The sequence below is a fragment of the Montipora capricornis genome, chromosome 9 (genome assembly GCF_036669925.1).
Source record: "Montipora capricornis isolate CH-2021 chromosome 9, ASM3666992v2, whole genome shotgun sequence".
NCBI lineage: Eukaryota > Metazoa > Cnidaria > Anthozoa > Scleractinia > Acroporidae > Montipora > Montipora capricornis.
The window spans coordinates 9,426,575-9,444,074 of NC_090891.1; the positions used below are offsets into that span (position 1 = coordinate 9,426,575).

Consider the following 17,500-nt stretch of genomic DNA (forward strand, 5'->3'; position numbering starts at 1 on the left):
AACGTGATTGACAAGCAAGATGTTTCACCAATTTGTAACCAAAAAGACTTGTGATGTATTGTGAGTTACTCGGGTGCTTTCCTTTCCTTTTGTCAGAACTGGCCAGCCAGACTGCCTCAGCGGTTGCAAAGAAAATGCAACAATTTGAAGGAACACTTACATGATATCCCTTAGTATTCTTTTGCAGGAGTATAAGGGCCTCCTTGACTAGGAGGGACATAGGTTTAGTAACTATTATATAGTCAGGTAACCAATTATAGTAACTTTAAGTAGCCGCCAATCGTGATCTTAATAGACCCTGTCCTCGAGCTTAAAAATGTTTGCTTAAAAAGTTTTGGTTGAAAAAAATGGCATTAATGTTGGTACTAGTCCTTAGATGGAGACTTTTTTGATACATGAGAGGATTACTTTACTAACCTTCTTTTAGCAGCTGGAAGTTGATGCATCCAGGAATGCCATGGCTGGATTTGAAGCCGTTGTATCACAACGCTAACTCTGTAGGTGGATATTGATTCAGAATAAGCGTTGCATTGATGGGTTTCACAAGTAATATGTCAATATAGTTATAATAAATAAAAACATTGTCTTTCTAATCTAAAGAACGGAGTTACAAGTTGTGCGACTTTTTCCATCAACTTTAAGAATAAAAAATCAGCAAAATTTATCATAGGCAATGGTGGCATATCGCTATGGTGATGTCCGTGTAATGTCATTTTCAAGGGAAGACACAATTGTTTCTCTGTGTACGGAAATCTGTGAATGGATAAAGTGGTCTATACAGTATGTAAAATTCATATTAAATCACCGTAAACCACATATTATTTTTGTTAGTTTTATTGCAACCACTATAATGGCATGGTGACGTCAGGTTTGTGCGAGATGGAAGTTTAGTATTAAATGGGTAATCAAAGTTAACTGTCGGTTGTGTTCTATTGGGAAGCACCCATTTTAGGCTTAAGAGTTGGGTTTTTTGGTTTTTTACTGGGAAAAAAAACCATTTTCGGTTGGTTTGGTTGATCAACGTTTCAAATGGCATTTATCAAGCTACCAGTTGTAGGTTAAAAACAGTTGAAAAAGCATGGGTAGCAAACGCTGAGGTTTATGCTGGGCATTTTCAAAGTGGGCCACAGGCTCCAGCCATGTTGTTTTCCCTCAACTTGTCAACATGAAGAAGTCTGGTAATGACTATTCCCCGGAGTTACGTGCGTTTCAATGGAAATTGGTTGGAAAAAGTGTTCTATTGGGAAACCTCAACCGCTTCAACCTGAAATAGTTGTGGTTGAAACAGTTGATCCCAATACAACACGACCTATGGTGTAAGTTTGCCAGTAACTTTTGCATAAATCTTATATTTTACATTAAAGAATTCAGCTTTGTATAAAGATCTTCTTGCCTACAGTACTTTTGAAATAAGTGTCGCTAATTCGGGGTTCGTAAAAGCTACTGCATTTTAAAGTTAAGTATAAACATATATATCTTTGCCTACAGTACTTTTAAAATAAGTACATGTATTGCTAATTCTGGATTCATTAAAAGCTACTGCGTTTTAAAGTTACTGTAAGTATAACCATATTGTGTGATAATTTAAGTTCATATTTTTTCAAAGTGGTTTATTTCATTTTTGTCTGATTTTCCATTTGTTTGCATTGCATGATATGCAGGGACATTTCTCTCCAGTTATTTCTCTCAACGCACAAAAGGTTTCAGAAGTTGTCAAGTATGACTTCGAGCCCTGTAGAAATGATAAAGTAACTAACTAATAATAATAATATTTTTAATTTTTCTTCCATGCCTTGCAAATTAAATTGGGATGCCTTGAAGAGCAGTCTTTAACTTCTTTTGCTTACAAAAAGCGATGCTGCAGTAACTGAGAGTTTATCTTCTTTTAGGTCAGGAAAGTAACAACAGAACACAGTGCAGGTCTCTCCACTCAATAAAGAAGCAAGAAAACTAGCCATGAAACTTTCCAAGGATCAAATGACAATAAAAACAAAATCCAAACAACTACAAAGTGTCAAAACTGTAAGTACATACACCAGTAATGACAGTTATGCAACTTAAATCCTGGGGATCCATCTTCTTTTCTAAGGATTGGCCATGGTGTGATGTGGTCATCTGTGTCTGTGACAATGAAAGACACCCGGGCAGGGAGATGTCCTTTTACTTATCAAGTGGTCAAAGTCACAACTTCTAAGTAGCTCCCAATATCGGATTTTGGTTTTCTCCAGGCCCTATTATTTTTGGGCTACATACCAGTGCCTGTCTTTCTCCCCTGGGGACAGCAAGAAAAGGGTTGGTTGGTTGATAATGGTATACAATGTACGAATTTTGACGAAATGCATAATCAAGTCTGGTCTTGGCTGGCCACTTCACTATCTATATCTTAGAAGATAAAGGTAAAAAAAAAAAGAAAGGTACACCTTATTTAACGTCGGAAGTTCCTTTACTCTTTAGAGAGTACTCTCCCAGGAAGCCGACGGTGCGCTCATTTTACCCCCCTCTGTCCCATCAGTGCTACCGTTTTAAGGGTATTTTCCGCTACCAGAGGCTACACTGAAAGGAAAGCAGTCGAAACACGGATGTGCGATCCAGGGAGCGAACTTGGGGACTCTTGCACCAAGGCCGCGCACTAACCAACTGTGCCACCCTTGCTCCAAAAAAGGAGTGTAATGCAATCATGAAGTATTTTTTTCAGTGTTCAAAGTCTCTGGTCATGAATTTTGTGACAATTTAAACTCATGTGAGTCAAATGATTTTTCGTGATAAAAATAGGCTACGGTTATCTGTAAACGTTAAATTACTTTGGAGATATGAGACCGTGCAGTTGAATGACACAAAAGCGATTCAATACTTACTAATAGCTTCTTATAAAAACCTTATCCTTCACATATTACTACTTCCCTTTTCTGTGCTATAATTTCCAAGTATACTTTTATTTTTCTTCCCTATTGTCTGACGTAGGTGGCCAGAGGTAAATGTTACTGATTGTTGCGCACCATCATTGTAACAATTAATAGCTATGAGTGTTTGTTTTTTTTTTTCAGGGTGAAGAATCGCCATCTGCAGTCTCCACAGCCGGGGGATGCTGGTAACCAGGAATCTGAACAGAATCCAGAAGCTCTGAAGGAAAGCATCAGACTTGCGGAGGTTGTTTTTCAGTTACTGATGACATAAAAATTTAATGTTAATGGGTACTAGCGAAAAGTCAGGCATTTGCCTTCTTTCAGGTGTGTTTTGATTCAGGCAAATAGTGAATTTTGCCCCACATTGAAGGTCAGGTGTGAGAGGAGACTTGCCAGGAAAGGTTTCTTATTTTGAAAGGTGCAGAGGGAGTGGACTGTTAAATTCTGTCCTCAATACACAGAATGTTATAAAGCCTATATGGCACTAACCAAATGTCAGTTTGGCATGTGTTTAAAGGAGCACCAAGGAGCAGTATTCCTTTGTAAAAAAGGAAACACTAGCTTTGTCAGAACATGCTTCCCAACCCAACCATACCATTTGGTGGTCAGCAGGCTTTTAGCCAGGCGGCCGTCCAGCCGTCCAAACGACGGCCAGTTCTCAGGAATGGGAGATTTTCGACGGCCTGTTTTGGGCGGCCATTTACGAGCTTCTGTGCTTAATGTAAACAAAACAGTGTCTATAAATTAATAAAACTTACATTCTTTTTGCTCTCAAGAGTTGTTTTAGTATTTTTCTTCTATATTAACACATTTTTTAGCGAGTTTCCTTTCTGTTTTGATCAATTGAATCAAAGTTGAGCGAAGCGATTTCACAGGCAAAGCCACTGTTCAGTGATATTGACGTACCAAGTCGTCCCCAGGCTACTTTGCCGGCTGCTATATAAATACGCACGTTGGTGATTATTTATGAGGATATGAGTCAAAGATCATGCGCCTTCCAACTCGGTAAGACGATCTCACGGCTGCAAATGTTATTGTAATCGCTTGATTGTATTCTGCTCTGTTCAAGCGAAATCTGGCGGGCATTACAACAAAATAGCCATTTAGTGCAATAACATGTCCAATCATCGTAATATTGCTTTAGGAATGCTAATCGTAGGTGAATAGGTAAAGATTGTAGTACCAGAATGCAGTTCGACCAACAAAGCCACGCATATCTGTTCTTTCGTGTAAATCATGGCTTGACAACTTCAAATTTTAATCACTCTTCATAACAACTGGAGTTCCTATCTCAAATACAATTCAATGTTAAACACGGTAAGTTGAGGAAAGGATAGCTGAGTAAAATTATCAAAGAAAAACAGCGGGTTAATAGTTAAATTGACAGACGTTTACAGCTGTCAGAATGGCGGAAATGGCTTCAATGGTGCAAAATTTTCTGGGGGAGCAGGCCCCCAGACCCCACTAGGAGCATGGCGCCGCAGGGCGCCGCAGGCGCCACGCTAGGTGGGGCTTCGGCCCACATAAAATTTGGATCCCACTTTCAAAATCCTTGGCTAAAAGCCTGGTGGTCAGTGAATTAAAAAATTATCACCACCAACTGGCAGTGCCATCAACGTCTTTGATTGGAAGCTTGGCACGTTAATTCCACCCATTGCTTCTTTGAACTGTGATGACAGCAGTCTTCTACCTCACCTATTTAATTACACTTCATTAATAAGAAATGACACTAAGTAGTGAGCGTGTTAAAAATAATGACCCATGTAACAGCCTTAGATCACCCCTGAAGAAGATGCTGGGCAGGCATTTCAAACTGTCTGGTCATTCAAGAATCACATCATTCTTTTAAGTTGTATTCATTTTAAGCCAGAGTAGTGTGAACCTATGTTTAAGCCTAAACATGCTTCTATTGTCTTTAAATGTCTTTATCATAAAACAGTTTTCCAAATTACTGACAATGATGCTACTTGCTGATGATAAACAATAAAAATTACTGTTGTGGCCTGGGATCTTCAAAAGTTCAAAAGATCTACCTGTGAATAAATACCTCTTACTAACCTCGTTTTTCTCGGTCCGTACTGTAAGTTACGGACCAAGTTTTTTCCAGTTGATTTATGGCCCAAGCGCGAAGCGCGCAGGCCATAAATCAACGGGAAAAAACGAGGATCCGTAACTTACAATACGGACTGAGGAAACGCGGTTAGTAAGATATTCATTATATCTCTGAGGTTAATCCGGCGTGCGGGCAAGGAAACTAGTCAAAGTCAAGCGGAAGGTTCAACTGCCACAAAGACTGACGTGCCAAAATTCCAAAAACTAAATCTTCTTGGCTGTTAACTTTGAAATAGTTGCTTGCAAGATTCAAACAGTTTTCAGTACAAGTTTATGCAACAGAAATGACATGAAAAACTCGCTAGATGATGTTTTATCAAAATTTAAATTTAGCGGACTGTACAGCAGGCCGTACTGTAGAATATGGCCCGCTAATTTAGCCAATACAGCGCGCGTACTATCTGAGGAGATAGAATAAATGCTATTATTGTATACAAAGCAGGGGATAACATTGGAGGCACGCCCTGACTGGCTACTCAAACTCCGAATATCCTTTGCTATTCACCTCTGAGCAACTTGCATGAGATTTGTGCCCAAAAATATTGTAATCTTTGCAGGAATAAAGGAGTTAAAATTCGACTTTTTGTGCTACATATTATTGCACTGTGTTAGTTCAATAGTTTACTAAAACAAGTACATGTATTCACCTCAGTGTTGGTCACAACTCAGTAAATATCCACCACTAGTACTAGCCACCTCAAACAGCTGGGTATAATATTGAGTAAAATATGAAATAATAGAAATGTCCTTTGAGACACTTTTTGAAGAATATAAACTAACCTGTTATCCTGTGTTCCAGACAAACAAGCTGAAGACAGAAGCATGTTTAGAAGTGTTGCGTGAAGCTGGAGGTAGGGTTTGTGTGACATCATGTATCATGTATATCTAAGTTCTAATGGTGTAATCATTATTTTAATATTACTAACAAAAAGACAGTCAGAATAAATGCAGCATAATGATTTTATTACCGGTAGTAATTAAAAGAAAATAATTTGATAACTTACAACTGTGTGAACTCAGAACTGTTGTTCATATACATAACATCTAACAGAGCAAAATTTCAATCTTATGTGTAACTGGACACAATAGTGTAGCTCTAGAGTAATCTGCAAGTTGATTATTTGTGAACTTGCTAATTCAATATATGTACTAGTATCTGAATATACCTGACAATTTATAAAGATAATAAAAGAGAAGAGCAGGCTAGAATTTTTGTCCTTGGGTGTTGAGGATATTCTCATTCATAACCATGCAATCAAAAGTATACCCAAAATACCAGGAACTGGTCAGCATATAAATCAAAACGATTCATGGCCTATGTTTTGCTATTTCGCACCATCTCAGTCTAATGTTTCTTTAATTGACACTTACATGTAATGTGAGCTTTCCAATTTGCCTAAACCAATATTACTCTGCTCTGCATTATGACAAAAATTAATTGAAATTAGGATTGAGAAAATTGATTTTGTTACTCTGATCTCATGAAAAATAAGGTTTCTGCTGCCTTGCCAGCTTCACCTCTTTGCATATGTGCCACTTGCTTGTCATTCATTGACACATTCTGTACGTAAATGCACAGTACTTGTCATCTTTTTTTTGCAGTAAATGTTGATGAGTGGTTGAAGAGTGCCAATTCACTGTCTCCAAATGATATGGAAGCAGGTGATATTTCATTGTTAGTGTTGATTCATTGTGTTTTTGTTTTTCAAGATTTTTTGAGGGGCACCAGAGCTGGCACCAATGTGGCCTGGGTTCAATTCCTAGATTCAGTGACATATAGGGGTGGCGTTTGTTGGTTCACCACTCTTCTTCAAAGGGTTTCTTCGGGTACTCTGGTTTTCCCCTCTCCTAAAAAATGAAGAACATGTCAAGATGATTTGCTTTGCATTGATTTCAATTGACAGTATCCCCAAAAAATATGTATACTAATAGAAATTCTATGTAAACTGAATCAATTGGCACACCCCAGATTAGCAATAGCTACCTGCGGGCCTGTCCACCTGTAAATAATTTTAATTTAATCAGGAAATAAAGATGTTGTTGTTGTTGTAGTGCCCCAGCTGCAAAAACGAGACACTTAATTGAAAAAAGTTTGTTATAATTTTTATTATTACTTTTGATTTTGTGCATGTCCATATTGAGTATTTTATGGATGTGCTCAAAATGTACTTTACACATTACATTAATGAGGCTCTAAAGAAATAATTTATGTCAGCTTGAATCTGAAGCTGGCAGGAGATAACCAGTGGCTTTTTACAAGACGTGGTGGAGTTGAATTCATAATTTTGCAAAACTGACTGACTATAAATCCGGTCAGTGGTTACCACTAAATTGGGAGTTGAACTCAGGGCGCACTGTTGCTCTTGACACAGTGCTCTACTGATATTGTAGATATAAATTTCGGTCACGTCATAATATGACATCTTCAGTTTCATAAGATGTAAAATTAAGTAACCTTATTATAGAGTCAGAGAGAGTGTTTTGCAAAAGTGCTTGCTGCCCTGAGGAAGTTAATATCAATATTTCTCTAAAGAAAGTTCTAGTGACGAATTATAAGTCAGTGATCTTACCTCAGCTTGACTATTGCCGTGCTGTGTGTTATTTGCGAGGCCTTAAGCAAAAAGTGGAGAAACTGCAAAACAGGGCAGCATGTATAATAATAACAGGGTCTGGTTGGGATGTCAGATCTGCCCAGATTCATCTTTTCCTCAAATGGAAAAGCCTTGCTGGCAGCTGCGAAAAATAATTATTGAAATCTTCAATGTTCAGAACAGTAAAATTTAATAATCTTGCACCTGAAAACCTGTCTGAAAAATTTGCCTGTGTAAATACCATTCACTGAGACATAATCTTCAGGGGGCCCAACAAAACCTGTTTAATCCGAGCTAAACCTGTGATCATGACCTTCCGCACTACTTATCATCTTGCATGTCCTAAAGAAAAGGACACCTGATTGCAGGCAGAAACCCATAGGGTTGAAACGTGTAACACGCGTTCACAGCTTCCAATATTCAGTGCGAACTGATTGGTTGAATGTTTCATTGCTAAGTACCATATTTGGAAACCCCTCGCTCTTGTTGTTCCAAATATGGTATTTAGCAAATTGAATATTCAGAAGCGTGTTTCCGAGCACACAAGGGGCCGTTACACGTTTCAACCCTTATGGATTTCTGTCGCAGGTTAATAATCTGAGGCCCTCAAAAAGAGTTTCAATTGTAGGGGAACAGTCTGAGGATAAACAGGCCACTACTTTAAATAGTATATATTCTGCTTTAGAAATTACTTTTTTAGCACTTAATAAGATAATTTAAGATATTCTAAGAATGCTTGTAATTTTGGGAACATATTTTTAAGTGTTCCGAGGCATTATATATTTGAGTGACAATGCGTACAGTTTCTTTTTATTGATAAGGATCTTGTAGTTAAGTAGATATTTGTTTTTGGTGTTTTCATGATTGTTGGTGATAATATATTTATATGAGGAAAAATATTTCAAATTTTAGACTGTTAACTGACTGATATTGACATCATGTCACTAAGAAAGAGTATACATTTTCTTTCAGATACATTAAGTCAGTACTCTCTAAATGATGGCTGTGCTGACGATGACTGGGATGACCTTGATGACACTTTCACAGCAGACTACTCATCAGATGATGATGCCAGAAGTGTGTTATCAAACAGCTCCATGCCAGTTGCATGTGTTGCATTGTACAACTATGATGTATGTATTTGAGGCTTCCAGTGTGGTTTACAAAAGGCAACATGCAAATACAAAATTTTAAAGCATTAATTTTCCATAGCACATTTTCCTTGAGTGTAACTGTTTGATTGCATTCAGTCATGTACTTTCCAAGATTACTCACAATTTTATTAGTGCTCACAAAGAGGATCAAACTATAACTCCATGGGAAAATTTGTGGTGCTCAAAGCTATGGTGCCAATGCACAACTGTACAATTTTTGAAGGTCAAATACGTTAGGGATACATCTGTGATGACATCATCATCATCAATCCAATTTTGATCCGGGTTTATCCCCATAAACGGGGTTGGCTGGATTTACCCCACTTTGTCAGCAATCTTTTCAACTCCCACTCTCCATCTCGCTCGATTCATGGCGTCCTTTTTCTCCAAACCAACACCCTTGCTCTCCTTCTGCAATTGCATCTTGCGCGTCTTCTTTGGTCCGCCTCACTTCCTCTTGCCCTTCACTTCGAACTTTTTTCTCAGAAAATGCCCATCATCCCCCCTCAACACATGCCCGTACCATCTCACTCCATTTGCCTTTGCCATCTGAAACACTGTTTCCTTCAATCCCAACATCTCCATCAGGTCCTCTGACCTCTTTTTCTCCATCAGTTTTGCACCACACAGTGCTCTCTCAGTCCTCAAAATTGCTATCTCATTTTCCCTCGGACACCATGTCTCACTCCCATAAAACATCGCCACTCTTACACAACTCCAATAAACCATTCCTTTCACCTTCAGCGAGAACCTTTTTGAGTTCAGCAACTCTCCACATTCCCTGATCTTCACCCAGCCAATTCTTGCTCTTGCTGTCACAGCTGCCTTGCAGCCACCACTTGCATTAATACAAGACAATACATACTTAATTGACTGCTCCCCACAGGGGCTTTTCAGGGCCAATGAAACACAACGAAAGGACAGAACAGAAAAAACAACAACAGTACTGTTAAGAATCCCAACTGGCCGGAGGAAAACCAGTTGGCTATTTACAAGTGCAGCTGGGAAGTTGAACCAGGGACTACCAGGATCAAATTCAACGAGTGGTCAGAACAGGTCTTGAACCCAGGATCTACGGACCTCAAGGCCAGCACCCTAACCACTGGGCCACACTGCCTCACCTTCATGCATTCACCCTATCCCCCAAATAACAGAAACCTCTCACCGTTTCCACCTCTTCACACAACTCCTGCACCGGTTCCACTAATCCATCTGCTTGCTTCTTGCATCTTCCAGACACAAAATCTCTCCCCAACCTCGAGGTCACCCTCTTTACTTCTGCGCATCTTCCATGGATCGATTTCCCACATTTCACACACAACACTGAATTTGGCATTACTGGCTTCCCACAAATACCACGTGGATCTACCTTACTCACAGACACTTCACCTTCTGCCCCACTCACTACCACTTTTGTCTTCCCAAGGTTCACCTTTAGCACCTTGCTCTCAAATGCCTCCTTCCATTTCCAGAACTTCTCCCTCAGTCCCTCCATCGTCTCAGTCTCACTGCATACAGCTTCTCTCTCATCAAACCATTTCTCACACTCTCCGTAACCCCGTGAACCCTGATTGCAAAAACCAATGGCGACAACACGGATCCCTGGTGCACACCAACTTTTACCTCAAACTCCTCGAACAACTCTAGCCCAACTCTGACTCTTGTCTTTGCACCTTCATACAAACTCATCACTGCTCTCACCATTGCCTCTGGTATACCTCTCTTCCTCATTGCCCACTCCAATACCTTTCTTGGGACCCTGTCAAATGCCTTCTCCAGTTCAATGAAGCACATAGACAACTTCTTCTCCTTGTCTAAGTACTCCTCCTGTAACCTCCTCAAAATGAACACTGCATCTATCGTTCCTTTTCCTGGCATACAATGTAAAACCAAATTGCCTCTCGTCCACTTTAACCATACGCCGCAATCTCCTCTCTAGCACCTTTTCTACAATCTTCATTGCATGCTGTAGCAACTTCACCCCCCTACAACTCATTGCATCCCCTTTCCCCTTGAAAATCGGTACCACAACACTCAGCACTCACTCATCCGGCATTCCTCTTCCATCCAACACACCCTGACACAGCTCTACCATCACACCAATCTCGATCTTTCCACTTGCCACTATCATTTCAATTTTTTTTTAGAATGTGGTATTGTATTGGGGCTTGCACTGAGAACTTTAAAATGAGCAAAATGCACCAGATGATTTCTTGAGCAATTTGATAATGCTGCATGTGTTGATATCCTCATATCCTCTGTAGCAACAATATTATCAATGATCATGTAAACATTGTTCAGCAGTACTTGGAGTAGGAATAATAATGTTCTTGTAAAGAAACAAAAGTTTGCAGGACACCACCTGTGTAATTGAGGCTTGATCTGCATTTCGTGTTAGCCCCAGTACTAGTCCAGAAGTGGTGGTGTTGTATTCAGAAGTTATAATGTATACCCGTCCGGTACATGTGCAGTTTGTGCTTAATATACTCCCTGATCAATTTCCATCAGGCAACAAATGCTGATGAACTTACTATAACAGAAGGAGAAGAACTTGAAATTTTAGAGAAAGATGGGGATGGATGGTGTAGAGTAAGTTGAAATCTTTGTCTTGTAACATTATTAATTTTTGCTTTTTTTGCTTCTCCTTGTACCTGAGTTACCATAAACAGCATCATTTCAGTAGCTCTAGAGTTGTATAACCAAGAGGTAGTTATGATCTATTCTACGGAATGATTTATTACTGCCAAGGATGTGTGTTTGACCGAAATAAGATTGATTAGAAAAAAAGGAAACACCACTTATATTTTCAGGGTTCTTTGAATGGGAAAAAAGAAATTTGTATGATACATTGATTAGCAAAATAATACACAAATTTGTGAATTTGTCTTTCGTAACAAGGATGTTCCAGAGAAAACTGTGTTCATTGTGTGACAGCAAACTGTTTTATTAAAAAGAGCTTGGTGTACTTAATATTGAAATATAATTTATCCCTGTGTTTCGAAATTCATTTTACAGGGTCGTAACAAGTCAGGGCAAATAGGATATTTTCCAGAGTCTTATGTCGAGACGGAATCAACAGCAATTCAGCCATCATCTGCTGCTTCTCCAAAAAATTCATGCACAGATGGTCCTTTTTCTGGTTCATCAGTCAACTCCCAAAACATAAATAAAACACCTGCTACAGAATTTTGTAAGTTAGCAATAATTGTGTTCCTTTGCAGTATGATATTTAAGATAATTTTTATACCTTATAAGTATTATTGTTATTGTTGATTGTGGTGGAAGGGAGAGGAGAAACAGGAGATTTGGGGGGAGAAGTTAATGAGATTATAATTATTGTAATGGCATACCGGGGTACCGGGGAGGCGCAGTGGCCTCATGGTTAGTGTGCTCGACACCGGATCGAGTGGTCTGGGTTCGGGGCCTGGCCGGGGACATTGTGTTGTGTTCTTGGGCAAGACACTTTACTCTCACGGTGCCTCTCTCCACCCGGGTGTATAAATGGGTACCGGCGTAATGCTGGGGGTAACCCTGCGATGGACTAGCATCCCATCCAGGGGGGAGTATAAATACTCCTAGTCGCTTCAGAAACCGGAGATAAGCCCCGGCCTGATGAGCCTTCTGGCTCGGAAGCCGAGACTTTTTTCATTGAGATTGTATCTTACTGTATCACTATCATTAACAATGCAGTACTGCATTATCCCGCTGAGTCATATACAGTATTTACATTGCAGAGCTTGATGACTTTTTTGTCATGGTGGTGGATTCATGGTTTATAATGTGTTACTTTTAATTAGTTTTCTGCCTGCAACCCTTTGATGCCACCAGTAATAGAACATATTTTTAAACTTATGACAGATAATTTTTTTTGTTTTTTTAGTATGTTATGTCAGAGCATTGTATGACTATGAAGCAATGGGTGATGATGAGATATCATTCAAAGAAGGAGACATTGTTGGAGTGCTTTCAAAAGATGAAAATGATATTGATGATGGATTCTGGTATGGTGAATTTCAAGGCTGCAGGGGTGTCTTTCCATCCTTGGTTGTGGAAGATATCCCTGAAGGATATCACGCAAGAGATACAAATATGAACGTAACAGAATCATTAACCCCTCCAGCCAGTTCATATTTTAATACTAGAGATGATTATGTAACGTTACCATTAGATTACACAGCCAATGGTGGATCTGCTGCTCCTGCTGCTGCTGCATCAAATGCATTGCAACCTGTTAGAAAAGCACCACCTCCTCCGGCATCTTCTCCACAAATACCAAGAAGTACAACAATGTCAACTGGAGGAACTAGAGCTCTTTTACCACAAAATCGTCAGAGAGCAAGAACTGAGAACACTTCAACTATGACAAAACCAGACGCTGCCGGTTTTGCAAGAAGCATTTCACAAAATGCCGCTCTTCAAGCTAAAATGTATGAGAACATTGACCAGTTAGCACCATCATCCAGGCCTCCTGATTATGTTAATGTTACAAACCTGCCAACTTCAAGGGTAAATGGTGGCCCATCAACATCTCAAAGTGTATCTTCCAGTTTTCCCAAGCCAGCTGCAAGGTCTCGTCGCCCAGCTCCACCCCCAAAGCCTGCACCACCTACATCATCTAGTCGAAGGACATTCAGATCTTTATCATATGTTTGAAACTTGTGGAGGAACAGCATTTGCCATTTAAATGCTTTAATGTGCAAAGCTAAGAATGCAATTGAGTCACAACCACAAGAGCAGAAAAAAATCTGGACAGGGACGGTTTTCAACATCAAATGATAACAGATGGCCGTTTAGTGCTCTCTGTGCAATGGTAGTCATTCGGCCATTTCGGCCATTGTGATGGTGGCCAACCTAATGTTCCCTTTGTAGGTGGTGATTATATGGTACAAAAACTGCCATACTGGAGAGCAAATTGTGCACTGGGTCATCTAAAACAAAGGAACTTAATATTCTTTGTTTTAGATGTCCCAGTGCACAATTATTATTTTTTCTCTCTCCAGTATGGCAGTTTTTTTAACCAGGTGATTGCCAGCTACAAAGGGCCCATCTATGGTGTTTTCAACACATTCTTGAAGCAAGCCACCCATGCAGTTGCAGAGAAACGTTTCTATCTTTAAAAGGAAAATTATTATTATAACATCAAAGTTTTGTTCTTTCACTAATAACGGTAAGAATGTTTTATATGATATACTCCTTATATTCGATTCTCTCCACTGAAAAGTAACAGTGGAGAGAACCTTGTACAAACAAAATAATATGCAACATGCAATCACATGGTTTCATTTATCTCTGCTGTCAATCACTATAGTAGAATAATTTTTGGTTAAGGTTTTTGGTTTGCATTTATCCAAGGTCATTATTGACTGATTTCAATCCACTGTGGTGGTTTGTACTTAACAGTACACTACATGTATTTAGCATCATGGAAAATGTCACTAATGGCTGTGAAAAACTGAACAATTGATTGGAATTTTAAATTTGGAGGACACATTAGACCCAGAACGTGACTTCATTTTCTGTGAAAAGGAACGCATAATCACACGTAGGCACTTTTTTGTTCAAGAACAGAAAAATTGATAAAGAAACACACAGATTGTTTTAAGGTATATCATATTTTATTGTTCATTCAAGTGTAAGCTATTAGATTATTGTTCAAAACCTTCCTGTTAAACACATAATTGTATTAGTTTGAGGCAGGTACAAAACACAGGTCACAAGTCATTGTGTAAAACAACCCTAACCATTTATCAATTCTAACATCAGGCCTAAGAGCTATTGTTTAGGCCTAGTTAGGCCTAAGGTTAGCTGTAATGAATGTTTAGGATTCTTACTGTATTAGTAAAACAATGACCTGTGACTTGTGTTTTGTACCTGCTGTTTATTAGTTTGTAATTATTATTATTATAACAAGTTGGCATTGGTTCTCTAGTTTCATATTTAAGAATTGTCACTTAATTTACACAAAGTTGAAGATTTTATTCGCTTTATATGCTCATAGGAATCACCAAATTAACATTAATTTATATGCTGCTAATTTGAATTAGTAACGGTACTGCAAACAAAAACCACAGCTCCCGAAATTCACAGTTGACTGACACTTTGCTCATCAAAACCATTTTCATTCAAGAAAATAACTGGTCAGAATGATGATACTAAGATGTTCCTGTAAGTACCTTGCGGGGTTAAAGTTCTCTTGATAAAGTCTACTGTTTGACCATGGAGTTGAGTAGCTATAACGAACACTATTTCAAACTAACTGAACAGTTTATTTTTCTGGAGAGTCCCAAAACTATTTTGTTGAGTATACTGTGCAAGATTTGCATCAAATCTAAACCCATGTACATTTGTACATTCTTTGATTTTCTACTTTGGTGGTTCTAATCTTAGCATATGTGTGCAATTAACAAAATTAAATTATTATAATATGAATAGATGTTTATATGATAATTCGTTGCACCTAATTTTCTATATTTTTTATTGGTCTAATACACTGCTGACCTTGCACCAGGAAGTGGTTATTATATACCAAAGTCAGATAGCTATGTAAGTCCTGAAGATGAAGTTAAGACAAAATGATGAATTTTGTCAAAGATAATAATGAGTAATATTATCATTGCATTTAGATACATAATTTTCAGAAGAGTTTACTGTATGTATTGTGTAACATTTTTTCATTTGACTGCCAAGATGGTGTAATGTTTTCAAAGCTCACCACTGCAATATCTTCTCCCCCATAAAAATCCTTATCCCGTGCATGTACATAATAATTATTCTATGACCTGTTCAAAACAAAGATTGTGGCTGAGAGTACTAAAAAATGAAGACTGAAGCAAGAAGCACCTTAAAACTGCAACCTTTAGTTAGCAAACTGTTTAAAAATTAGTGATGTTACTTGCTGTAGATATGTGCACTTTTCTACAGTGCTCGGACTGAATATCTGCGGCAGGTTTAAAACACAGGACACAGGTCATTGTTCTACCAATACAGAAAGTATCCTAAACATTCATAAAAGCTAACCTTAGGCCTTAAAACTTTTGTTTAGCTTTTATGAATGTTTAGGATACTTTCTGTATTGGTAAAACAGTGACCTGTGTTTGTACCTGGGAATATCTGCAAATGCACTTCTACGGGAATTTTGCAGGCCGGAGAAACAATTTCAAAATGGTTAGTGTAAGGTATTTTTTTTAATTAATTTAATTTTAATGTTCTGTGCTGTTTGCTTTGGTCTGTTTGTCATAGGTTCCTATTTGAACACAACCAGTTGTGACTCTCAACTTTTCTGTGTACTAGTTCTCTTCACAATTGACCAGGTTCAATTACGTCTTTGTCATCTTATGACTTCAATCCGTGTTGGTCATAAAGTGGTTAGAATATTATTTCAATTATTAGGCCATGAGCTTTGAAGAACTGTTCAAAGTTAATAGTTAGGTGCCAACAGTTTATTTTTAGAGAGTCAGCTGGTCTGATTTTCCTGTCTGGTTTGCAGAATGACAATAGCTGTTGGAACTTGATTAATTGACGGTGTATGTAAAGAGATGTATTAAAGAAGTTACTGCCAGTGCTCAAAAAATTTTTATGATTCATAATAAATGGGATAAGAGGGGGATTGAAATGCACAAACAAATTACTGATGGTTACACAAAGCATTAAAGTGCTACTTTTTGTCCCTTGAAGTTTTAGGTTTATCACATAGAATACCAGGAAAGATCAAAAACGCTGTTTTACAGTTTGGAAATATAAGTTGGAAAAATGTCTTGAAATATGCAAATGAGAAGACTGATGACGTCATTTACTTCACCCAAAATAACATCAAGTATATATTAAATAGAGCTATCTCGGTCAATTTGCAGCAGAGACCATTGAAACTTGGTGGGCTAATAGTTCCGCAGGCGACTCACCTATTACTATAAAGAATTTGTTCACATGGCAACTGACTCTTTTCCAGTCCCCTCCAACCTGATTTCAATATTTTTGGTGATCTTAAGCTAGAAAGATATTAAATAAGGCCACAAACTCGACCTAACATCTTTATATGCTCCCAGGATCATGCAGAGAAGGCACCAAAGGTGGCCGGCAAAGCCTTTAAAATCAGGGAGGTCTGGAACCCAGTATGTTACCATAGTAGCAAAACTGGTCTGCTCATATTGTGGAGCACATCTAGAATCTTACTGCAAAGAATCAAGTATTTCTGATACATATTGGCTGAGATATCTTTCTTTATCATATTTGATCAAAATTTGGTTGAGTTTATGACATCATCACTTGGCTAATTTGCATAAATTGTAAACAGCATTCTTCTCGTACCGACTACATGGTTATGTCCTAAAATGGCTTAGATATGAAAGATGCAAATTTCGTTGTAGTAGCACTTTAATTTATACGGGGAATGTTGTCATCTGCATTTGTCAAATTTTCGTCTGATGAAAAAATTTTCCTTGAAGGTAGAATCTTTCATCCGAGGAAAATTTGACCAATGCAGATCAAATCTTACCAGATGGCATCAGCAAAGCCTCTCCAAATAAAATTTTGTTGTAGTGCAAGATATTGAATCAGTAGCAACCTTTCACACAAACTGCCATGTTGTGTTTTATTCTGAGTTATGTACTTTGCAAAAGGCGTGCTATCAATAAACTTGTAATGAAAACAGTTTCCCAGTAACCATTGATAAAAGGCAAGTTGACAACTGCCTGCATAGTTCATCCCAAAAATTATATGTACATGTTTATCATTCGTGTTAAGA

General features: G+C 38.3%; 2 protein-coding genes across 2 annotated transcripts in view; one reads left to right on the forward strand and one right to left on the reverse strand.

The window, feature by feature from the left end:
- LOC138015719 (F-BAR and double SH3 domains protein 2-like) overlaps nucleotides 1-15,382 on the forward strand; it is a 42,050-nt gene extending 26,668 nt beyond the window's left edge. Inside the window, exons 13-19 of the mRNA XM_068862835.1 lie at nucleotides 3,052-3,147; nucleotides 5,815-5,866; nucleotides 6,618-6,677; nucleotides 8,579-8,739; nucleotides 11,269-11,349; nucleotides 11,776-11,950; nucleotides 12,641-15,382. Of these exons, the coding sequence (XP_068718936.1) occupies nucleotides 3,052-3,147; nucleotides 5,815-5,866; nucleotides 6,618-6,677; nucleotides 8,579-8,739; nucleotides 11,269-11,349; nucleotides 11,776-11,950; nucleotides 12,641-13,413 (1,398 nt within the window). The 3' untranslated portion in view covers nucleotides 13,414-15,382. The remainder of the gene's footprint in view (nucleotides 1-3,051; nucleotides 3,148-5,814; nucleotides 5,867-6,617; nucleotides 6,678-8,578; nucleotides 8,740-11,268; nucleotides 11,350-11,775; nucleotides 11,951-12,640) is intronic.
- Nucleotides 14,357-17,500, reverse strand: part of LOC138015718 (uncharacterized) — a 20,393-nt gene continuing 17,249 nt past the window's right edge. The window contains exon 4 of the mRNA XM_068862832.1: nucleotides 14,357-17,500. This exon is cut by the window's right edge and continues 599 nt beyond it. The gene's annotated coding sequence lies outside the window, so the exon portion shown is untranslated.